Here is a 24,991-nt window from a genome sequence, read left to right on the forward strand (position 1 = left end):
AAATCGTGGTAATGTTGCAAACATAATCTTGTAAGAGTAGCATCAACTATTGTGCACACTCGTGAGAAAAATTAGGGTACCAATATGGGTATGCAGGTATTTTCTTCTCACTCCCTTCATTGGGAGGTACCAAGCAGTATTTTCGATAAGTCATTAAAGGAAATACACTTTAATTACTTTATATTCAATCACTTTATTCATTCTTTTTTTTTCCTCCTTCTTTTGGCACGCACATGTGCATATTTAGGTTTCATTTTCTAGTGGTTAGTTTTTTAATTTTATTTTTTGATAACATCTTTCAATTGGGAAAAATTAACCATAGTAGAGCATGGGGGCATAATTGTTCATCATCGAATAATCATTTGAAACTTTTATATATATATATATATATATATGTATGCATGTGTGTATCAGATTTACTTATAGGGAGAAGCTATGAATCGTTCGGGTGAAAAATCAAATTTAACACCAGCCAATCAAATGCCGCCACGTAGGAGGTGTATCAAGTTCCCATTTACACCCACATACACTAGATTCTCTGCTTATGTTTTTTGTTTTTTTTAATCTCTTCCCCCTCTTTTCTCTCTATCTCCCTCCCCCCACCTTGTTGCCTGTGCTTGCTTGTAGAGATTCCTCCACAGGTGAAACACACATGACCATTCCTCCGCATTCGAAGAAGGTAACTTGAACTAGAACCAAACAACTTGCTTGCAGAAGAAAGTAGTACAACATTTTCTGTTGGAGTAGAATAGCATCAATGGTTTCACCATGTAAAAGGCAGAGATCGAAGCATCTAAGGTGAGAAGGAGTTGGCAAGGAAGGCTTTGTTGCCTCTCTATTGATCATCTCAACTTTGATCTCCATGGTTAGCTATTTGGTTTGCTCACTGTTGTGCTCCTTCATTAACGGTGTTCAAGTCGTACTCAAGCATTGTTGGTATCTTAATATATATAATAATCATAAGTAATAAGATTGTCAATTACTGGGTTACCTTTCGGGGAAAATGAATTTTGGTTGCTCAGCTTGCAAAGGAGAACCAGGAAAGCGTATTTACGAGAGATGAGAGCGTATTTTACAGAGGGAGTGGGGGTTGCTGGCGACGAAGTGTGGGGAGAGAGAAAGAGAGAGAAGATGGGGAAGAAATAGAAAAAATAAGTAGAAAATTTTAGTGCTCGTGGGTGTAAATGGAGATTTGCTGCACCTCCTATGTGGCGAAACTTTATTGGCTTGTATTAAATTTGGGTTTCACCCGACCGGTTGGTAGCTTTTCTCTTACTTATAAGAAGTTATGCGCTAATATTATGTGTTCTTATTTTACTTCTATTTTATTATGTTGATGTGACATATTAAGTCTTAATATACAATTAATTATTATTATTTTTTTTAACTCAAGAGGTGTTCAGTGTACAATGTATTTCAATATAGTAAACTATAAATGAGATGAAAGTTTATTAAATAAGAAATTTTATACTTATCAATTTTGAAGCGAAAGACCTAAATGCAAAATCTCTGTTTTAAATCTATCCAAATTACCCATCCAAATGCAAAATGCCACGTACTGGTCTACTACATCTTTGTTGGATTGGATAGTTGAGAACTTGAGATAGGAAAGTCACTTGCAATGAGACATTATCACGTGCACCAATAAATCCGAAGAAACTCCAAAAGGCTTCCTTTTATTTCCAAGCACCAATTGGCTAAGTAAGTTGGAGGGAAACTCATCTGGCCGTCCATTCAACATCGAACGGCCATGATCATTCACACCCCCAAAATGTTTTTCTTTACTTGGAAGCTTTTAGCAAAAGAAACCAAACTTGAAGGAGAAACGGAACAGAGCACTGCAAAAAGAGACAGTTTTGTTGAAGACAACCTATTTCCTTGTTATTTTTGTTTAAATTTTTCAGTTTCTTTAGCCCTCAAAGATTGCAAAATCTTAACTCTGATTTTTTATTCTTTTAATTTTTCACTCGAATTTTCTTTTTTCTTTTTGATTTTGTCTGAGAAATTCCTACTCTTTCTTTCCAAGTCTTTGCTACCAAATGTAAACGGAGTCTCCTCCCTGTAATCTCTCTCTCCCTCTCTCTCTCTCTGCATTCCTTCATGGCTTGTTTGGTTGCCGAGAAAAAATCCTCAGTTGTAAAATTTTTTATTTTTAATGCTTAATCCTGATTGGATTCTATTTTCTTTCCACAATTTCTCAGCTACCAAAACAGCCTCGTTTAAGCTGATCGCTTTCTTTGGGTTTCCCGTATATTTATGTTTTAGGATTTCTTTCATGGGTTTTGCTTTTATGTTTAAAAATGCAGGCTGATTTTGAGTCCAATTCCATCGAACCCGTCCCTTTCTTTTTAGATCTTGAGGTCAGTAAGCATTTCTCCTACACAGGTTGCCACAATTTTCTTGCACTTTCCCCAAGTTTCTCAGCGTCTCTATCAGTTCCGAGGAAAAACCCTAATGGATGTCGGCTAATTTCTAAAATTTATGAGGTTCTGTTGCAGAGGGATGGAAAAGGAAGCCAAGGGTCAAAGAGGGCACAACAACAATAGAGCTGCAGAGGACTTTGGGTTGCAATGGGGGAACAGAAAGAGGCTTAGATGTGTGAAAGTCAAAGACCAAAGCTTAGCCAACAAATTGGACTGTTTGGGGAAGAAGAAAATCACTTCTCGTGTCGATCGACGCGTGGTTGGCACTGCGGAGAGAGACTGGGTTTCTCCGCAGCCGCATCGAGTCAACAAGTAAGATAAACAAATTCCCAGATGAAAAGTGCAACGACATTCTTAAATGCTTCCCATGAATGTAAGAACTTCGATGTAAATTTGAGGTCTTTAACTGTGTTTCTTCGAAAACAAATTAGGGATCGTACAAATTTCAAGCTTTGAACGGCTACAAAACCAATTTACCCTGTTCGGTTGCTAGGAAAGGGTAGGGAGAAAAGAACAAGGAATAATGGAGTCATATAACAGTTTGTTGTTGTAGTGGATGCCATGTTTAGGTTAGATCCATGAAGATAATTTGATTTGCTCCCTTTTTTGAATTCGCTATTATTAGTATATATATGATTGTTTTTATTTTGGTAGGTTAATTTATTCTAATGATGTATTACTGTAAATGGATTGAAACCAAAAAAAGGAAGAAATTTATTTCTGAAATGTAACTTGTTCAATGAAGTGGAGGTGCATTCCTCTGGGGCAGAACATTTGTGATTTTTTTTAACATTTGCAATTCAATTTATACTGACTGGATGTGAGGAAAAGATGGGAAGAATAGGAATCATATTGCAGTTGTTGACGGAGTGGTTTTTTATGGGATGATATGAAGGTACTCTTTATTGTAATGTCATAGAACTTGTTCACAAAATAAAATCAAATTGATCATTTGGAGGAGGAAGGTGCTAACTTCCTATTTTGGTCTTTTAGGAACCCTGACTCACCAATGAATCACCAGAAGACGATGGTGTCATCGCCAGAGAAGGAAGATCGATATTACACGACTAGAGGTTCATTGGGTTTGGATGATAATGGGAAGGTGTTGATGGATCATGTAAAGGAGGACAGGGGGTTTGTTTGGCCAAAGCTGTTTATTACACTATCTAGCAAAGAAAAGGAGGAGGATTTTATGGCCATGAAAGGCTGTAAGCTTCCTCAGAGGCCCAAGAAGAGGGCTAAGTTGATACAAAAAAGCTTACTTGTAAGTCTCTTTCATACCCTAAGGGAATTTTCTGTTTTTATGAGAAAATTAGGTAAATAGAACGTTTGTGGCTTGGATGTGTATTTAAGCCTTTTTTTTTTCCCTTTTTCCTGTATTCCATGTGCAGTTGGTCAGTCCAGGTGCATGGCTATCGGATCTGTGCCAAGAGAGGTACGAGGTGAGGGAAAAAAAGTCTTCAAAGAAGGTACTTATTGGTCTCTCTCTCTCTCTCTCTCTTCCCCGCCCCTTTTTTTGTGGTTGTTTAATGCTTCCCTTAGTCTTGGATGCTGAGAAAATGCAGTTAACAGAAGAAAATTTAATGGAAATTTTTAGAATTAATATCTGTTTTTAAATAGATTCGTAAGTGATTTGCCTAAAATGTGATGCAGAGACCCAGAGGATTGAAGGCCATGGGAAGTGTGGATAGTGACTCTGAATGACAAATTAAACGACCAATAAGGTTGGCAGGGAAATTTGATTCTTCTGTGGTCAAGTGCTAAGTTAAAGGAAGACAACGCGGTGGTTTTGGGGGGTGGGGTGTGGGATGAGTCTCTCATATTTGTTTTACTTCTGTAGAAATTGCCTTTGCCAGTTTTAACTTTTTGGAAATAATTTTCGTCCTCATTGTTCCATTTCCTTTAATAATATGCTTTTATCCACTTTTGATGCATGCTTTGCATTGCGATGATTTTCTTATCACGGGTAGGATTCTGGCTTAGATTTTAGGTCGAGCAATACGACCCCAGATTCCTTGCCCACTGAAATGGAAATAGGGTTGTCACAGGATATGATATTTTCTAATGCTTTCTGAATTGGGATTCAATGCAGTGATATGTGGCGGAATTCAGTTTTTGTTTTATATTAATTATTCTGGGTAACGGAGGAGTAATGAACTAATTAATATTTCTATTTGATTTTATGAGTAAGATATTAATTGATATTTATATTTTCTTGGTTTAAAGTACTAACTGATTCGTTTTAATTTTCTAAGCAAGGTGTTAATTGAAAATATTTCTATTTTTTGACCACGAACCTATTGACATTTACATTTTTTTTAATCTAAGGTAATAATATTTGATATCTTTGTACAAGAAGAAAAATTCTCCATGTAATAAATCAAAGGTTCCTTGCAAAAACACATGAAGAAAATCAACTCGATTGCGTAAAAGAAGATTACAACAAAATGAAATGGGGATGTCATATGCACAACAAGAATCATTATACAGCTCTTACAGATACAAAGCACTAGTACAAAACTGCAGCTGAAATTACCAGCCACAAATGCTTTCTGCATTGCATTACTAATTATTTTTCCTATTTCTTCTCAACTTTCTTTACACAATCACAGTCACAACTCCTATATCCCTCACAGTGTTCGTTCTTTATGTACAGAAAGCTCCCGACAACCCTCTCCAATGTCATGCATAAGCACATAGCCCCCGAGAGAGAGAGAGAGAGACTGCGAGGCTCAGGGAGCCACCAGATATAATGATAACCATTTCCATTTAATCATCCCTCTTCTCTGGATAAGCGCATTGCAGTTCATTCAGGAATAATAGTTTTCAAAGCTGACCTCGCAGAATGTTTAAGCTTATAGTTGCACTACTCCAATGGATTTATAACTCAAAGGCCATCCTCATAGCAGATAATCACGTCAAAAACCTGCCAAATTACATAAAACAGAAGTCCAGTGCGGGCAGCAACATTCCTCAGTAACCTCGTAACTTTATCAGGTACGAATTGACTCTTGAGATTGTAAGTGATCCAATCAAAAAAATTTCCGTTTTGTTTGTGAAGCGCGGCTAAATCGTGTACAAGGGAAAGAAGATGACGACGAAGACGAATAATTCTGCTCACTGAGGTCCAACAAAACCTGCCTGTAAGGAGTTCATGATCCACGGACAACCATAGCAATTCAAAAACTCTGCAAATCTCAGCCCAACGGACAAAATCCAATTTAAGAGCCATCCTGCATACTATAAAGATTCCAATATTATTGATGCTTTCGTGAAAACAGAGAGAACAAATGGTGCTTCTTCCCCAGGGTGTATGGTTGTAGGCACTATCGTATAACCCTTTGGATCCGGGTCTAAAACCATTTCACATGATATTTCTCTAGAATTGACGTAGTCTGTCCCACCAACTGATTCATGCAGGTATATGTTGTAAGCTGCACGACGGCCTTGAGTTTTGAGTATCCTCATCCCAATGTAGAACATCAATGAATCATGACTGGATTGATAATTTCTGAAGCCAGCTGCAGTTCTTGAGAAACCCACACCCTACATTCAGTCCTCAAAGAAGTTAAGGACACAGTGAAAAACATGTTCTCAAATAAAAATTCACTCAAGGCCCATTACAAGGCTTACTTGAGTTAAGGTTATGAACACATGGATTGGAAATGATGCATCCGATCCAGTGGCCCTCAACCGGAACTGTGGATTTTGATGCCATGTTTCGTAATCCTGGCAGCCACCAGCACTGTAACCACGCCATTGGCCATGAAAAGCATAGCGCATCTCTGGGGGGTAGACACGACAAACATATATTGATCGGAAATGAACCTGGAAGTCTTGCCAAGACATCCAGAATATACCATCTTTTGACTGTTTGAGAAATATTCAGGGAAGTAGCAATAAGATTTCGCCAAAGGTAAGGCAGTTCTGGATTTATAATAATGCATTCCTGTTAATATGAAATACCAGCAGATAGTACCTGAGGGATGTGCTTCAGCTTGTGCTTCAGCCTATCAGTCCATTCAGGTGACGTGTCAGACCAAGGACCATTCCACTCAACTTCATTAGCCCATGGATTTCTAATTTGAACAAGTTTGTGGCTATCAACTTCTCTCACCTAAATAATTTTCCATAGAAGAAAAGTGGTCACCTTCATGAAATGTTAGTTGGAATACAAGGGACAAATCAGACAAGTAGGCATCCGAAAATACCTGCAATAAAGAATATGCATGCCCTTGCACAATGCCACTGGAAGAAATGTGCACATCTGAACCCGAAGGACTCCCAGCACCAAGTAGGAACCCTTCTTGTTTGAAGCGCAACAATTGAGACCAAAGTCTACCACTTGCAAGATCAATCTGGGCCTGGGCACTCCTCATGTCAATTTCCTCACCAGCACCTCCAGTGAGGTCCACAAGAGCATCCTGAACCAGCCCGCCTTCCAGTGCCTCGAAAGAGCCATGCAATTTGGCATAGGCCTTCTCCAATATAGAGACCCAGAGCTCATTACCCTTCCTACTGGTAGCAAATGCAGGTTTGCCTGGTGCTTCGCATGGAATCCAATCATCGACAACAACTGGGACCCACTCACCCTATAAAAAAGGAAAAAGAGCACAGTAGGCAGTAATGAACATGCTAATTAGCAATAACCAACGGGAAATAAAAGCCTATTAAACTTTCTCGTCTTATACAGAAAATCTTGGAGTCAACAAATTGACAACACAAGTTCTCAAAATATAAATGTTATTTTTTTCCCAAGTAGAGTTTTGGTGCGTCCAGCAAACATAAAGTTAAAGGGCTTTCCTCTGGCTGCAGAAAAGTTAACAATTTTCTTTCATTACATTTAGAAAATGTCAAAAACAGGAAAGCAAGTTACAGTTTTACTCCATCACAGTCACAGATGCAGGCACACCATTTGGAAAGCACACTCCCAGGATTCCAATCCAAAGCAGACATGGAAAACATTTGATCCAGCAAAAACCCATCTTAAGTGCTGTTACCTGAATACAGAAGCGGACAGTGTAGATTCCTTCCTCATTATATTCTGGAGTAATAATAACTTCCGATATTCGTGAAGCCTCAGTTAAAACAGCTACAGCACTCAAAAACCAACAATCTCCCAATCGGCCCTGTTCAGTAGACAATTAAGAAACTCATTAAAGCAAGCAAGCAAGCAAGACATTACGCCAATCCTCATCAAGATGCAACTCCACCAAAATGCACATCATTCAGACCAAAGCTTCACGTGACATGTTAGATAAAAATATCCAACCTGACACACATCTGAAGGATTTGCTGTCCCAGAAAATAAGCACGGACCACAATCCAGATGGTTCTCTTTCACAATTTCAGCTGGCCTTGTCCACTTGGAAACAACCTAAGTTGGAAAACCAACGAGGCTGCAGCCATCAAAATAATAAACACATCTGACAGCAACTAACAAGCCAGGAAAACAAACCTGCAACTTGGAAGGGGGGTTTTTGGGATCTACAAACAAGGATTGATCACTTGGAGGAAATTCTTGATCAGTGAAATGTTTTTCTCCCCTTGCACAGAGGGCTTCTTTGACAGCCAGTTCCATTGAAAGCATCTGTTGATTGATTTCTTCTTGAGTTTCCATCCTAGGTTTTCTAAACCTCCTGGCAAAAGAATCCACATCGACCACAACAACATCACGTTCTGACCTCCTTTTTCTCCCACTTGAATACTGTCCATCCCAATCTACATCATCCCTATCATATAGATCTACATCCGCAGGATCACTATCCCACCCATCAATCTATATACAGCAAATTAAGCAGTAATTACTGAACAGTCGCTAAACATTAATTATTATCTTCGGCCTTTAAATTTTGCTCAAAAATACAATGACGCATAGTATTGAAAGGCACATACTCTAGAAGGAGAATCTGCCCATTGCCAATTATCTTCTGGAAAATTGATGGTGCTAAACTCAGCTGATCCAATAGCAGCATAAAGAGCAGCAATCTCGTCTTCAGTTAAGCACCTTCCCCAAAGGAAAACATCCATAATATGCATCTTGGATTCAACTCCTTCACTATCTGATCTCCCAAATGCATCCATATCTATAGGTGGTTTAACACCAACCCAAACATCTGTGCCCTGCTCCCAAATGGTATTACCTACACTCAATGGTAACCCAGTCTGGTAGCCATCAAAACCACCATCCAGAAAGCAGGTCGCCTCTCCTAAATCAGCATCAATTGTCATTGTTATAATATGCCACCTGCAAAGCATTTATAAAAAACAGTCCAGTAAGTTTTAGTTGAAGTACTGATGGTAATAGCACAATGAAACAATGATAGAGCACACAAAACATAATGGGTAAAAAAGGAAGTACAAAATAAATTCTACAAAAGAGAACCAAAGCACACGCACTACAGTGTCACAGATTAAGTTAAAATAACCAAGAAAAAGCCCAAACCTTCCATCAACAATACTTGTAGCACTAATACTCCACTCCTTTGAAACAGTTGTTTGTCTATCACCTTTAGTTATCAATCTAAGCCCCACTTGTCCAGCCTCAATACCTTGCTCAGAACCAGCTACCAGAATTTCCCAACATACTTTTTTCTGAAATTCAGTGCCCAAGAGACAAACAGGTCCAGATTCGGGTTGGATCATCACTGCGACGGAAAAAGTAACCTTTTGACTTTGACATACAATGGGATCAATCTGGCCACAGTTTCGGCCACTTGTAGTTGGTTCATCATCAAGAACACATACAGCACCAGCAACCCCTGTCTGCCAATGACAATTGACACACACTAGGTTCAGAGTCAGACAGGCTGATAATACCAAAAGGCAATATATATCCATTGACTAAGAGAAATCAGGAAGGCCCAAGTTAGTAATGGTGTTGAGACACTGCTACATTTCTATCATGTTCCCCAGAGTTTAAATCCAGGAAAAAATATCCTACGTAGACGATGGGAAAAACATGTGGATATGGATATGGCGCCAATAAGAAAGGGTGGTGCATCACCTTCCCATGGAAAGAAATAAATATTATACGGCCTGGAAAACATTTTTGGAACACCAATGTTCCTCAAGAGCAGACAGTGAGGGGCATGGAATACAGAGTGGTAATTGGAAAAGAATCCACAGAATGAAAATATCTTTTTAGATATCTCTGACAACATGCATTCCATGGTGCCTAGATCACTCGTGTTTGACTGGAAAAAAATTATTGACGTTAGACAAGCCAACCAAAAACAAAGTCATAACTAGAGAACTCAACCTGAACTGCTCGGCGAGCTAACTGAGCAATGCGTATTCTACGTGCAATGTTTGAAACCCTCTCTCGTGCAAAAGAATCATCAATAAGAGCATCAGCTCCAACTGCACGTACTGCAGCAGCCATAGCTGCTGCCTCTCTGCTGCCAGCATTAGGAATAGAGGAAATGAGTGAAGCTTCTATCTCCTTCCATTTACGTTCTTCTTTGTCCAGAAGAGCCTTCCTTCTTTCTTTACCTCTTCCCTCTTCTTCACGTCTCTGCATTAAAATTTCTTCTTCCATCTCTTTTTCTCTTATATAACTACAAAATTCATATAGATGGAGGTTCAGAAATACTAAATAAATTTAAGACTAGAAAAATAGAGAACCCAATATGCATAAGAGGCAAAATTTTCTTTTCTGACAAGTAACTACCTCTCCTGAATAATTTCAAACTGCCTACGGTCCTCTGGCATCCATTTTTTAATCTTCTTGGCGCTAAGGTTTGAAAACCCAATGCTATCAAGAAAGAGTCTCAGGCGAAACTCATCCTACAACAGCACAAAATCAATGATTAATCATTATCAACAATCAAACACCTTGTGCATAGTAAGCAGCACAGGGTTTATTTTTTCACCTGCACTCTCTCTGCCTTAGCAGTCAATCCAAGCAAAAGAAGTAAATAACCACCAAATTTATCCCACATGTACACCCATTCAGTATCAATTGCCTCTTCCAAAGCCAAAATACGTGCATGAGCACACATTTCTCTTCTGTGATCTACATCACTGGCAGGTTCACGGTGGAACGTTCTTCCATATCTGATTCTGCAGAAAAATGACCCAGCAACTAATTCCTCATTTCTTAAACGGTCTCTCAGTTTCATGATATCAGCTCTTGGAAGCACAAAATTTCCTGCCCTGTCACGCATTATGGTTGGATCTCCTACCAAAAGAGCTGCTGAACTGGCAGATCTCTGTGGAGCTGAATATGTTCCGGATAGTGCATTTCTGGTCTGCGAGGCAAATAAATTCAACTCCACTGAGCTTCACATTCAACTCACTCAAATAAAAAGAAAACATTCTATTAATGAAAATTAAAAATATATATTGTTCTCCTGCAAGCACTAAAACAAGATAAGTTCCTCACATTGAATACATACCATGCAAAGAGATATTAACTGATGACATCCTAGAATTTTCCATCAGGTGATTCTAAAATTTTTGGAGCTGAATAACGTGCATTTCTTTTGTCATGCAACATAGATATATTGTCATGTGATTCTAAAATTTTTGGCTTCTTGTTGCACCAATGCTAGTAGTTTCCTAGCATTCTAGAATGATCAACAGCAGCAATGATGGAAGAGGCAGAAAATGGTGGGGTTTTTATAAGTTTCTCACATAAAAATGTACCATGCAAGGAAATATTAATAAATTACATCAATAGAGGTTTCCATCAGGTAACTTCATTTGTCTTCATTTTCTTGCTATTCCAAGATTTTCAGTTTCTTGTTGCACCACTTGACATTTTCTTCAGAATCATTTTCTAATGTTAGTTTTTATGACATCTAGGAAGTCTGCCGAGGTTCTAGACAGCTTAATCCAAGCCTTTGCAGTATTTTATTATGTTAGATAAAACAAATCAGTCCTCTATTCCCTTGCATTTCAGAAATTGCCTCCAAATCATTAGTGAAAGAAATAGCTTGATACAAAATGTAGTGGAAATGCCAAGATAAAAATCAATAAATTCTTTGATTATGAAAACAGTAGACAGCCATTCCTGATTATGTATGCCAGCCAATAAAAAGCAAACTAATATCATTCATAACAAAGTAGCTACCTAAGTTTTAATTATGGTGCATAACTTTCTATTGATTATTTGTTCAATTCTCAACGAGTTGCTTGTACTGAACTTTCAGCAGCTACTATTTTGCCTTTAGAGGATTCTCTCTCTCCTTGCATGTCCATACGTAATCCCAGCTCCAGCACTTCTCGACAGAGTTAACCTTCTTTCTCAGTCTAATTCCTTTCTACATCTTTTTTTTTTTTTTTCATCCACTCCTTTCCTTTCTCTTCCTATTTTCCCACGTCTTTTGTTCTTTTCCTGCTGCTTTGATGGAGGGTGATAGCAGCTGCAGGTAGAATAAAAAACCTTTGTTTTCACAAATGTGGGTGGAAACGACATTCGTATCACCGAAAGTAGTAGAAGGACGGTTAAGTTTATTTCTTTAAGTGGGTCGTCGGCTCTATGGGTGGCAAAGGTGATAGAGGAATGCCAAGAACTTTTCCGACGTGAAGCTTTTTTAAGAGAACTGCAGATGGGTAACGGAGTCCTCACCATTCAACGCCAAGTTAAGGTCAGGGGTTGCTTTTTGCAACTGGCAGAATTTGGGAATGGTAGGAGAAGGGGTTTGCTGGTGATCCTTGAAGGTTCGAATGGCAACGGATGGGAAGGATTCGTGTATTACATTCGATTGCTCGCTGGCCTCAAAGCCCCTATTTCTGAGAATGCAAACAGAGTGTAGGATCCTCCCAAAGGTGCAAAATGAGTGCAGGACCCTCCCAAAGCCCGTGGAGGGGAATCTGGTAGTGGGAAGAAGATGGGGAGATCCTTCTCTCCCAATGGTGCCTCGTATGCCTTAGTGTTGAGGTCGCTGACATGGTTTCCGACAAAGAGCAGTTCCGCTGTGGTGGTAGGCACGAATCGCAATACGGGCATGATGTTAGGGGGTAAGGTGTTAGAAGAAGACAATGACTGTAGGCTCACTCCACTGGTGGACATTTTTCATTTAGTGCAGTCTGGCATTTGGGTGGGGGGGGGGGGGGGGGGGGGGGGGGGGGGGTTACATTGACAGGTGCTCAAAGGTAGGAGATGTGGAAGGGGAGGGGGGTATTGAGGGCTGTCAGAGCTCAGTTGGCAGGAGTCATGGAGAATGTTAGTTAGAGACCTAATGAATAAAGTAGATATGGGCTTGGGTCTAGGTTTAGGTGGTGGGTTGCTTGGGCAAGTGGGGAAGTCTAAAGTAAACACAGGCTGCGTTGATGGGCTGGATCTGAGAGGGCCGAAATCTAGGGGGTCAGGCCCAAGTAAACTTGACCCGTTCATCCTGAGTGGCTGGCTAAAACAAAGCTCAGACCATGTTAACGGGCCAAGCCCGAGTTCCACTCAGCTGGAAGGGCCAAAGTCTGGTGGGTCGGGCTCGCACACTAGGGGCCCGACTTCTTCACCAGTCCATTCTGAGAGAAGGAGGGGGGGGGGGGGGGTTCAATCTGTTATTGCGAGTTTGAGGCTTCTTGAAGGGACACTCTAGCTCTCCAGCGGTTGCTCCGCTCACCTCGTCACCATCATAGAAAGGGTCTCCGGCGCCAAATATGGCACAGTTCCCGGCCTTGGTAAGGTTGGCTCGGAAGGAAGCTTCTGCTTGTCCTCAGGTAGTTGGCAGCTCGCCGCTGACACATAAAGGGTCCCTGGCTTCCCGCGACCTCCATGTTCGCAACAAGGAGCAGTTTATGGCCTTGGTAGGGGTGAACAGATGCGAAGAGATGACAGCTTCAGTTGGGTTGGCTCGGATCGGAGCTTTTATCTGTCCTAAGGGCAACAATGGTTCCTCATGGCCTTCTGACTGCCCTCAGTCATCTACTTACGATGTCGCTGAAGTTATGGGCCAATTTTCAGTTGTCGATGAGGGTCCTTCCAGAGTCTTGTGTACTTTGGAAGAAGAGGATGGGTCTCTATCAGAAGATGAGGTGCTTTCGAATGATGGTTGGATGGGTCTAAATTGCAATTGGTTTGCAAGGAGTTTGGGTGTAAAAGTGAGATGCTTTCGGACGAGCCTAGCCCCATCTGTTCTTTGCCTCCAGTGCCTTTAGGGCTGGTTTACAGTCAAACTGAGTTCTTCAGAAGGTAGAGGAAATTCACAATTGTGTAGGGATTTCTTGCGAAGGTTTTGGGGATCAGTTTAATGCCCTCCTTATTGCCATTGAAGCAGGGCAGCCCCTTTTAGCTAGATATGCCCCTAAAAAATAATAGAAGAGAGGGAAGGGGGGGGGGGGGGGGGGGGGGGGGGGGGGGGGAGGGGGAGAGGGCACAATGATAGGGTGAATCTTGGTGTTTTATGAAACCTAAGATTCTTTCATGGAATGTTCGGGGACTAAACGATTAGAGCAAGTGCCTCTGGGTGAAGAATCTGATCAGGAAATGGAAGGTTGATGTAATTTGTTTGCAGGAGAGGAAGTTGAAGATAGTTTACAAAAATATAATAAGAAGTTTGTGGGGTTGCTCTTACACGGGATGGGTCTCTCTTGCTTCCGAGGGTGCCTTAGGAGGTATTATAGTGATGTGGGATAAGAGAGTAGTTAATTTGGTGGAGAAGAATGTCGGTGAATTTGTGGTGGCTTGTTCTTTCACGAATGTGGAAGATGGCTTCAGGTGGGGTTTTGCTAGAGCAAATGGACCTAATGTTGACAGTAATAGAAGGCTCCTTTGGATGAGATTGCTGGCTTGTGTATTGGAAAGGTCGAGGGACTCTAGTATTGGCTCTGCCATGGCTGACTTCTCAACTCTAATTTTTGAGCTGGATTTGGTTGATCTACCCTAGGCTGGGGAAGACTTCACTTGGTCTAATGGAAGGGCTAGGTCCAGATTGGACAGATTTATTGTCTCTCCTTCTTGGGAGGCTCACTTTCCTAACCTATGCCAAAAACGCCTTCCTAGGCTATGTTCTGATCATTTTCCCCTCTTATTGGATTGTAGGGATCTTCACGAGGGGCGGAGATACTTTAAATTCAAGAACATGTGCCTGAAAGTAGATGGGTTTACGGGCAAGGTTAAATCGTGGTGGTCCTCATATCAATTTTCGGGCACTCCTAGCTTTGTTTTAGCTAGGAAACTTAAAGCCCTGAAAAATGATTTGAAAAAATGGTACATGGAAGTCTTTGGGACCATTAATGATTAGTGGAATAATCTTTTTCAGGAGCTGCAGTGATTTGATGAAAAGAGGTTGATGGGGCTCTCTTGGTTGAAGATAATGCAAGGAAATTGGTTGTTGTGACTGAGTTGGAAAAAATCACCCTTATGGAGGAGATTTCTTGGAAACAAAAATCTCGGGCTTTTTGGTTGAAGGAAGGGGACAAAAGCTCAAACTTTTTCCATAAAGTAGCTAATTCCCACCGAAGGAATAATGCCATTAAGGTTCTTCATTCGGAAGGTGGGGTACTTACAAACAACGCTGAAATTAAGAATCATATTGTTCACTTTTATCATAAACTTCTCACGGAACAATACCCTTGGAGGCCTAAGGTTGACGGGCTGGTTTTTTATTCGATTGATTAGTCAAGCGCAACTTGGTTGGAGAGCTCGTTTGAAGAGGATGGGGGTGTTTAGTGTGTTAAGAGGGATGGACAAAGACAAAGCACCAGGTCCAGATGGCTTCTCAATGACTTTTTAAGGCTTGTTGGGATATTGTTAGGGAGGACATCATGAAGGTTTTTCTCGAATTTCACTCGTTAATGAAATTTGAGAAAAGACTTAACGCTTCATTCAGTGCTCTTATCCCGAAAAGGGCAAGGTCGGTGGAGGTGAAAGACTTCCGCCCCATAAGTCTGGTGAGTGTGGTATACAAGATCATTTCAAAAGTTCTTGCTAATAGGTTGAGTGAAGTCGTGGGGAAGATCATCTCGAAATCACAAAATGCCTTTGTCAAGGGAAGACAAATCCTTGACTCCATCCTCATTGCTAATGAATGCTTGAACAAGATTTTGGCATGATATTTGGTGTGGTGATGTTGCCTTGAAGAATGCTTTCCCTTCTCTCTATAGAATTGCATTGGATAAGGGTGCTGCAGTGGCTGATAATTTGGACATTTCTTTTGGTTCTCTCCATGGTCTGTGAGGTTTATTAGAGCTGTCCAGGATTGGGAGGTGAGGGATATTACTGAATTTTACAGTGCATAATATGCGCTGAATTTAAAGGCTGGAAAGGAGGTCAGGTTGCTTTGGTCTCATTCGGGGAACAAGAACGTCTTGGTTAGATCCTTTTATAAGGTTATGTCGACCCATTCTTCCATTGTTTTCCCGTGGAAGAGCTGTTGGAAAGTTTCCAAATTTATCCAGTCAACTCTCCTTGGATTATAGGAGAAATTTCTGTAATTATGTAAATAGTAAATATTCTTAGGAGATATTCTAGGAGATTTGTTAGCAATCGTCATTCTTTCCTTTTAGTTTATCCTTGTAGTCTATAAGACATACGGATTGTACCTTATTTTAGTTAATAAGAAATACTATTCCAATTCTTCTCCACTTCTAGATGGTATCAAAGCCTGGTTTTCTTTTCCTTTCGGCAGTCATAGCCTCTAAACCTAGGCCTTATTGCCTTAACCCTGTTCAGCCTCCATTATGTCTGAAATTTCCAAAACTTCCACCATGGCCAGACTTGAACCTGTGGTCAACACCAAAACTGAAACCAAAGTAGCCCATACCGCCCCATTCAGTCCAAATCACAAATATCCGTCTCAATAAAGCCAACTTCTTGACATGGTCTCAGTCAATTCGAATGTATATCCGCGGGAGAGGTAAGATTGGGTATCTTACTACTGAAAATTCCATGATTATAGCTTGGTTTGTGAATGCAATGGATGAAGATATTAGTGCTAATTACATGTGCTATCCTATTGCAAAAGAACTCTAGGATAATGTTAGTCAGATGTATTCTGACCTTGGAAATTATTCTCAGATTTATGAATTGCAACAAAAAATCGGCAAGGCCCAACAAGGGGAAGACAGTGTGACTAAGCATTTTAATGTCCTTAAGGGACTGTGGCAGGACTTGGATCTATTCAATGATTATGAATGGAAGAGCCCTGATGATTGCAACTACAACAAGAAGATGGTGGAAACTGTAAGAATTTTTAAATTCTTGGCTGGACTCAATGATGAGTTTGATGAAGTCAAGGGGAGGATTCTTGGTAGACAACCTCTGCCTCCAATCAGAGACGTATTTTCTGAAGTGAGACGTGAAGATTGACATCGGAATGTTATGCTAAAGAAAAAAGGGGCTGATGGAACAGTGGAGAACTCGGCTTTGGTTGCTGCTAATCCTACTGTTTTGGTTGCTGCTAATGCCTCTGTACAACGGTCATATCCCAATCAAAAATCTCGATTATGGTGTGACTATTGTAATAAGCCACGCCATACCCGAGAAACTTGCTGGAAACTACATGGAAAACCAGCAAATTGGAAGAGCAGCAAACCTGGACCTAGAAACAACCAAGGGTTTCCTAGAGCAAATGAAGCCCAAACCAATGTTCTAAGTTCAGAGCAGATGGATCATCTTCTTCAACTGCTGAAATCCAATCCGATATCTGGTACTTCTATTCTAGTTCCTTGGCCCAAACAGGTAATATGCCGAGTGCCTATTATAGTTCTTTAGCCTTTGCACCATGGATTATTGATTCATGCGCATCCGACCCTATGACCAATATATCTCAATTGTTTCAATCTTATTATCCTTGTCCGGGTAATAAAAAGATTAGGATTGCAGATGGGAGTTTTTCATCCATTGCAGGAACTGGTTCAATTAGAATTAAAATCTGTCCTTCATGCTCCTAAACTTACTTGCATTCTTCTGTTTGTTACTAGATTATCCCGTGATTCTAACTGTCGTATCATATTCTTTGATTCTCACTGTGAATTTCAAGAGCAGAGCTCGGCGATGATGATTGTCAGTGCTAGGATGATCGATGGCCTTTATTATTTTCATGATACCCTATTAAGCAATAGACAAACTCAGGGCTTGAGTGATAGTACTAGTTCAATCCCTATGTGTGAACAAATAATGCTTTGGCATCTTAGATTAGGGCATCCCAGTTTTTCTTATTTAAAATATTTGCTGCTTAGTCTGTTTAAAAATTTGGATTGTACTTCTCTTCATTGTGATGTTTGTCATTTATCAAAAAGTCACCGAGTTCCTTATAATTCAAAAGGCTACCGTGCATCAAAACCTTTTAATTTGATTCATAGTGATGTTTGGGGTCCCTCTAAGGTTACTACCTTATCTGGAAAAAAATGGTTTGTGACTTTTATAGATGATCATGTCAGCGGGAATGTAGTTTTCAGTGTACATATTTTAGTCATACCTTCCTTATTTAGCTTTCCTAATCTGTGTATATATACACTTCCTTACTTAGACAGATTATGTAAATAGTCCTAGTTTCCTTTTATAGACAGATTTGATTGCTATAAATTTGGCTTGATTCTAGCCTTGTATCACGCACACTTGTGCCTATATAATGAAAGGAAATCCTCACAAATGAGGTATTCAATCCAATTTGACATGGTTTCAGAGCCAAACCTTAGAAATATTTCTGGTTCTTCCTCGTGGAAATTTTTTTTCGTTGGTGGACACTAGTGCTACCATTGTCGGCACTGTCTGTGCGAATTGTGGCCTTCGATTTTGCTGGGCTGTGCTATTTCTTGGCTTTCGGCAGGTTTTATGAAGGGTTTGAGGTTTTCGGAACTTTCTGTGGTGGATTTGTGGCCTTCGATTTTGCTGGGCTGTGTTTTTTCTTGGCTTCCAGCAGGTTCTATGAAGGGGTTGAGGTTTTCGGAACTTTCTGTGGTGGATTTGTAGCTTCTTGGCAGTTTCTGTGAGTTGTTTTGGTTCCCAACGTTTTTTGTTTTTTTGGTTCACGGCAGTGCTCTTCTTTGGTTCTCGACATTTTGAATTTCTAGTGTATTCTTCTTGGCTGTTTTTTTATGAGCATCATGTCTTCGGACTTTTTTCATGTGAAATTCACGGGTAGGAATTATTGTGCCTGGGAATTTCAATTTCACTTATTTGTTTTGGGGAAAGAATTATGGGGTCATATAGATGGTAGTGATCCCACTCCTACTGAGCTTTCTAAATTGGCTCAATGGAAAATCAAAGATGCGGGTGATGACATGGATTTTAGGCTCTGTTAATCCTCTTATTATTCTTAATCTGAGTCCATATAAGACTACTAAAACTATGCGGGAATACTTAAGGAAAATGTATAATCAGGACAATTCTACTCAACGTTTTCAGTTGAAGTACAAGATCGCCAGTTACACTCAAGGCGATCTCTCCATTCAAGATTATTTTTCTGGGTTTAATAATCTCTGGGGAGAATTTACTGACATGATTTATGCCAAGGTGCCGAAAGAATCTCTCTGTTGTGCAGGAAGTTCATGAACAACGCGAGATCAGTTTTTAATGAAGTTACGACCTGAATTTGAGGCCACTCGCTCCAACTTAATGAACCGTAGCTCCATTGCCTTCTTTGGACGTTTGTTTTGGGGGAGTTACTCCGTGAGGAGCAGCATCTTGCCACATAGGCCACTTATCAGCAAGACAAAATGTTACCAAATGTAGTGGCTTATACGGCTCATGGGAAAGGCAAAGGACGCGACATGCAGAAAGTTCAATGTTTCAGCTGCAAGGAATACGGCCATATTGCTGCTCACTGTGCAAAGAAATCTTGCAATTACTGTAAGAAGCCGGGGCATATTATCAAAGAATGTCTTATCAAGCTAATGCTTATCAAGCCACTGTGAGTCCATCTACTTCAGCTAACTTTGCTATTGTTGGTGATTCATCTGCTCTTACTTCTGAGATAGTGCAACAGATGATTATTTTGGCATTTTCAGCTTTAGGGCTGCAAGGTAAAGGTTCACTACCATCCTTATCTTGGCTTGTTGATGTCAATGGACAGCTTTGCTGTCCATAATTAATCTTCTTTCCTTGTTTTACCTTTACGACATTTACTTAGGCTTGTACAGTTAGGATATTGACAGAATATGTAGTTTCCATATTAGGCTAGAATGCTAGAATCACTCGGCAATTAGTTTTCTTTCCATGTATAGTTCTCTTGTAAAGTTCATATATAATATACAGATCACTCAAAGACCAGGAATTCGGCTATTCACACAATATTTCGACTCACTTTGACAGTTGATTCTAGTGCGCCTAATCACATTACTAGTTCTTCTGACACTCTTAGCAATGTTCAGACTTATAATGGATCGTTGCATATTCAAATTGCTAATGGTAGTCAGTTACCTATTCATGTTGTTGGTGATGTTAATTCTACAGTTATAGATGTTTTTGTATCTCCTGAGCTTTCTACTAGTCTTATATCAGTAGGCCAGTTGGTTGATAACAACTATGATGTTCGTTTTTCTCGTGATGGTTGTTTTGTGCAGGATCAAGTGTCGGGGAAGATACTCGCGAAGGGGCCTAAAGTTGGACGATTGTTTCCTCTACATTTTTCCATTCCTGTTGTTATTTCTTTAGCTTGTAACACTATACACAATAAGGGTGAAGTATGGCACAAACGATTGGGTCATCCTAACTCTGTTGTTTTATCTCATTTAATAAACTCTAGTTTGTTGGGTAATAAAGATCAATTTTCATCTCCTCTTTCTTTTGATTGCTCCACATGCAAATTAGGTAAAAGTAAGTCCCTTTCATTTCCCTCTCATGGTATTCATGTTGAACGATGCTTTGATGTGATTCATAGTGATGTGTGGGGAATTTCTCCTGTTATTTCATATGCGAATTATAAATACTTTGTTACTTTCACTAATGATTATACCAAGTATACCTGGATTTATTTTCTACGTTCTAAATCTGAGGTTTTCTCCGTCTTTCAGCAATTCATCGCCTATGTTAAGATTCAATTCTCGTCAGGGATCAAAACTTTAAGGTCTGATTCAGGTGGCGAATATATGTCTCGTGAGTTTCATGAGTTCCTCCAACAAAAAGGCATTGTTTCTCAACACTTTTGTCCTTATACACCTCAGCAAAATGGTGTGGCTGAACGGAAAAATCGACATTTGTTGGATGTTGTTCGTACGTTATTGCTTCAGTCCTCTGTTCTGCCTCGCCTAAATTCTTTGAAAATCAGTCGTTCTTTTCTACTCATGTTGAGTCTTTACCTGAGATGCATGTTTTGCCGCATTTTGATGACTTGACTTCTTCTCCTGACCGATTCAAACCTGGACTTGTGTATGAGCGACAACGACCAACTTTGCCCCTTCCTGAGCCTGATCTGCCACTTGACCCAGCTCAGACTACCTCTTCTACGGATGATCCAGACTTCCACACAGTTCCTCGCCGTTCGACAAGAGTATCTCGTCCCCTTGATCGGTATGGTTTTTCACATACCCCTCTCCATGCTACTTTGTCTTCCATTCCCATTCCATCAGGTTATTCCAAGGCAGTTAAACATGAATGTTGGCGTGAGGTGATGGCTGAAGAACTTCGGGCTCTCCAAGACAATCACACATGGGATGTTGTTCCTTGTCCCGCTACTGTTAAGGCCATTGGTTGCAAGTGGGTTTACTCGATTAAGCTACGTTCTTATGGGACTCTGGATTGGTACAAGGCACAGTTGGATACTCGAATTTGTTGGGTATATTTGATGAATGGAAAATCTGAAGTTGAAATATTATTCAAGAATTGTTATAGTATGACCAAAAATCAATTTCATACAAAAATAAGCATACTTCGTACGGATAATGGTACATAATATTACATAATATTTCAACCAAGTTTTGGGAAATTTTTTGAAAGAAAGAGGGATTCAACACAACCCACGTGTTGTGACACCCCACAACAAAATGGCATTGTTGAAAGACAAAATCGTCATTTACTTGAGGTTGCACGGGCTATAATGTTTTCTATGCATATTCCAAAATATTTGGGGGATGCTATTCTAACTGCTTGTTACCTTATTAATAGAATACCTACCCGTGTGCTGAAGCATATCACTCCTTTGGCATGCCTAAAAAAATCCTTTCCTGATACTAGGATAATTTCTGATCTGCCTCTAAAAGTATTTGGATGCACTGTTTTTGTTCATATTCCAGCTCATCTTAGATCTAAACTTGATCCTAGGGCTGAAAAATGTGTGTTTCTTGGATATGCTCCCAATAAAAGAGGGTACAAATGTTTGAATGCAAAAACAAAAAAAATTCACATCAGTATGGATGTCATTTTTGTTGAAAATCATTCTTACTTTAACCAAACTTATCTTCAGGGGGAGAAAGAGAGTAGTGAAGATCAGTTTTGACAAACTTCTATACCAATGCCTAATGTTTTCCTTGACATTGGCATCCCTCTACAAAACATTCAAGGAACTAAAATTTTAAATAGTGAAAAAAAAGGAAATCCCAGTTTGCCTGTACAAAGCATAAGGGAATCACAAACAGGGGGAGAATTGCTACAGAATAATCCCTTTTCTGAGCTTCATGTTTATACTAGAGGCAGGTATCGTTCGAATACTAAGGATCATCCCAAAATTCTAGAGCAGAATCAATCATCACCTCCAAAAACAGGTCATTTGGAAATCCCAGGTAATCCTTCTACTACACTTCCAGTTGATCAATCTACTGACCTTGATGTACCTATAACCATTAGGAAAGGAGTTAGAACCTGTACCACACACCTCATTGCCAAATATTTATCTTATCACAGACTCTCTCATAATCATAAGATCTTTAAATCCAATATTTCTCACCTATTTGTTCCAAGGACCATTCAGGAAGCTATGGATCATCCGGATTGTAAGTTAGCAGTCCTTGAAGAGATGAATGCACTACGGAACAACGGTACTTGGGAAATTATTGAGTTACCAAAGGAAAAGAAAACTGTAGGTTGCAAATGGGTGTTTACAATTAATGCAAGGCTGATGGTAGTATAGAGAGATATAAGACGAGACTCGTTGCGAAATGATTTACTCAAACATACGAAATTGACTATCAAGAAACTTTTGCTCCAGTGCTCCAGTGCCCCAGTGGCCAAGATAAACTCAATCCGAGTGTCTCTCCTTAGCTGTACATTCTAACTGGCCCTTACACCAGTTGGATGTAAAGAATGCTTTTTTAAATAGAGATCTAGAGGACAAAGTGTTTATGGAATTACCACCAAGTTTTGAAGGTAATCCTGGCAGAGATAAGGTGTGCAAATTGAAAAAAAATCATTGTATGGGCTCAAGCATCTCCGAGAGCTTGGTTTGAACACTTTGGGAAGGCTATAAAGGGTCATGGTTACTGCCAAGGTCAAGCTGATCACACCATGTTCTATAAGCACTCAAGTGAAGGGAAGGTTGCTATTCTAATTGTCTATGTTGACGATATTATTTTGATAGGTAATGACAGCAAGGAACTTGAGAAATTAAAACAGATGCTTGCTAATGAATTTAAGATTAAAGACTTGGGTGACTTGAAGTATTTTCTCGGTATGGAATTTGCAAGGTCAAGAAAAGGTATTTTTGTTTCACAAAGAAAATATGTGCTTGACTTGCTTGGAGAAACAGGTTTACTAGGGTGTAAAGCAGCTGAGACACCTATAGAACCTAATCTTAAACTACAACCTGCCAAGCCTGAAGAAGTAACAAATAGAGACCAGTACCAAAGATTGGTTGGAAGGCTACTTTATCTATCACATACACGCCCTGACATAGCCTTTGTTTAGTATGGTAAGCCAATTCATGCACTCACCAGGGCTTGACCACATTAATGCAGTTTATAGAATCCTGATATATTTAAAGGGAACTCCAAGAAAAGGTCTATTGTTTGAAGACCATAAACATCCACAAGTTGAGGTATACACTGATGCAGATTGGGCTGGGAGTATAACCGATAGAAGATCAACTTCTGGTTATTGTGCCTTTGTTGGTGGAAATTTGGTTACATGGCGCAGCAAAAAACAAAACGTGGTAGCCAGAAGCAGTGCAGAGGTAGAATTTAGAGCAGTTGCTCATGGAATTTGTGAAGAGTTGTGGATTAAAAAATTATGGGAAGAATTGAAAGTCACTAATCCACTACCTATAAGACTGTATTGCGATAACAAGTCTGCCATAGCCATTGCTCACAATCTAGTGCTTCATGATAGAACAAATCATGTTGAGGTTGACAAGCATTTTATAAAGGAGAAGCTGGACAGTGGACTGATTTGTTTCCCCTATATCTCTACTATTGAACAAGTAGCAGATATACTAAGGACTACAAAAGAAGCAATTTGAAAATTTGATCAGCAAGTTGGCTATGGAAGACATCTTCAAACCAACTTGAGGGGGAGTGTTGGAAAGTTTCCAAATTTATCCAGTCAACTCTCCCTGGATTATAGGAGAAATTTCTGTAATTATGTAAATATTCTTAGGAGATATTCTAGGAGATTTGTTAGCAATTTTCATTCTTTCCTTTTGTTGTTCTTTCCTTTTAGCTTATCCTTGTAGTCTATAAGACATATGGATTGTACCTTATTTTAGTTAATAGAAATACTATTCCAATTCTTCTCCACTTCTAGAAGAGCATTTGGAGGAGTAATGTACACCTCAAGATTGCTTTCTTTGGCTGGCTCGCCTTCCATGGAAAAATATTGACTATTGATAAGCTGAGAAAGCGTGGTCATTTTATAATCAATTGGTGTTTTATGTAAAAGAAACGGAGAATCGGTGGATCATCTTCTTCTTCATTGCGATGTGGTTAAGGCTTTATGGGATGATATCTTTACAAGGCTTGGTATCGCATGGGTAATGCCTAGGAGGGTAGTAGATTTATTGTCATGTTGGAGAGGTATTCGGGGCATTGGGAGGTCGCTGTCTATGTTTAGTGCCTCTTATGGTGCACTTGGAACAAGAGGAATGGTCACTGTTTTGATAATAGGGAACGTTCAATGGGAGGGTTCAGGGACTATTTCTTTCTTTCATTGTTACTTTGGGCCTCGGCTATTGTATTGAATGAGACTAGTTTTAATGACTTTTATGTTGTTTTTCACAGCGCTTAGCTTGTAATTAGATTCACCTCTTGTATACTTCCTGTGCACTTGGACCTTGCCTAACTACGTGGATCAATAAAATTCTTCTTACTTGTCAAAAAAATAAAAAATAACAACTTTCTATTGATTAGTTGTATGGTGGATATCTGAAGTAACAAATTTGAAAGAATCACGAGATCCTCCGTGATCACGGCAAATCTCTAATCATTGGTCACAGCAAAATGCAACCACTACATATGCCTTGGCTAAACGAGAGCGAACAAAAAAATCTTATACATTTACAACTACAAGTTTTATAGGTGCTTACAAGTACATGCACACGCGCACACGAATGAATCAAATCTTCACTTATCTACTCCACTTAAAGGATCTAAATTCCAATAGCAGTTTAACTCATATTGCTCCGAATGCAGAACTGATGGAAGAAGTTCACATCACTAGCAAGCTCAAGGACTTCTTGTCTATAGCCAGTTAAAGTTACAGCACAAAATTTATTGTACATGCTAATTGCTAGATTAGACACCACTCTTAACGA

At 39.7% G+C, this 24,991-nt stretch overlaps 2 protein-coding genes across 5 annotated transcripts in view; one reads left to right on the top strand and one right to left on the bottom strand.

The window, feature by feature from the left end:
• Positions 1-1,633: 1,633 nt before the first annotated feature.
• On the top strand, positions 1,634-4,510 carry LOC121241579. The gene is made up of 6 exons (XM_041139403.1): positions 1,634-2,061; positions 2,307-2,360; positions 2,499-2,735; positions 3,417-3,687; positions 3,815-3,892; positions 4,077-4,510. The coding sequence occupies exons 3-6, from the start codon at positions 2,503-2,505 to the stop codon at positions 4,125-4,127; spliced, it is 633 nt and encodes a 210-aa protein (XP_040995337.1). The 5' UTR covers positions 1,634-2,061; positions 2,307-2,360; positions 2,499-2,502; the 3' UTR covers positions 4,128-4,510.
• A 350-nt stretch (positions 4,511-4,860) lies between these two features.
• LOC121241498 (calpain-type cysteine protease DEK1-like) overlaps positions 4,861-24,991 on the bottom strand; it is a 46,712-nt gene continuing 26,581 nt past the window's right edge. For all 4 annotated transcript variants that reach the window (XM_041139277.1, XM_041139278.1, XM_041139276.1 and 1 more), the window contains 12 exons: positions 10,298-10,675; positions 10,096-10,211; positions 9,685-9,982; positions 8,869-9,188; positions 8,319-8,670; positions 7,882-8,202; positions 7,696-7,800; positions 7,424-7,552; positions 6,635-7,015; positions 6,403-6,540; positions 6,057-6,293; positions 4,861-5,969 (listed from right to left, as the gene is read on the bottom strand). In XM_041139277.1, coding sequence (XP_040995211.1) covers positions 5,664-5,969; positions 6,057-6,293; positions 6,403-6,540; positions 6,635-7,015; positions 7,424-7,552; positions 7,696-7,800; positions 7,882-8,202; positions 8,319-8,670; positions 8,869-9,188; positions 9,685-9,982; positions 10,096-10,211; positions 10,298-10,675 — 3,081 coding nt within the window. In that variant the 3' untranslated portion in view covers positions 4,861-5,663. The remainder of the gene's footprint in view (positions 5,970-6,056; positions 6,294-6,402; positions 6,541-6,634; positions 7,016-7,423; positions 7,553-7,695; positions 7,801-7,881; positions 8,203-8,318; positions 8,671-8,868; positions 9,189-9,684; positions 9,983-10,095; positions 10,212-10,297; positions 10,676-24,991) is intronic.

This window comes from Juglans microcarpa x Juglans regia, chromosome 7S, assembly GCF_004785595.1.
Source record: "Juglans microcarpa x Juglans regia isolate MS1-56 chromosome 7S, Jm3101_v1.0, whole genome shotgun sequence".
In the NCBI taxonomy this organism is placed as follows: domain Eukaryota; kingdom Viridiplantae; phylum Streptophyta; class Magnoliopsida; order Fagales; family Juglandaceae; genus Juglans; species Juglans microcarpa x Juglans regia.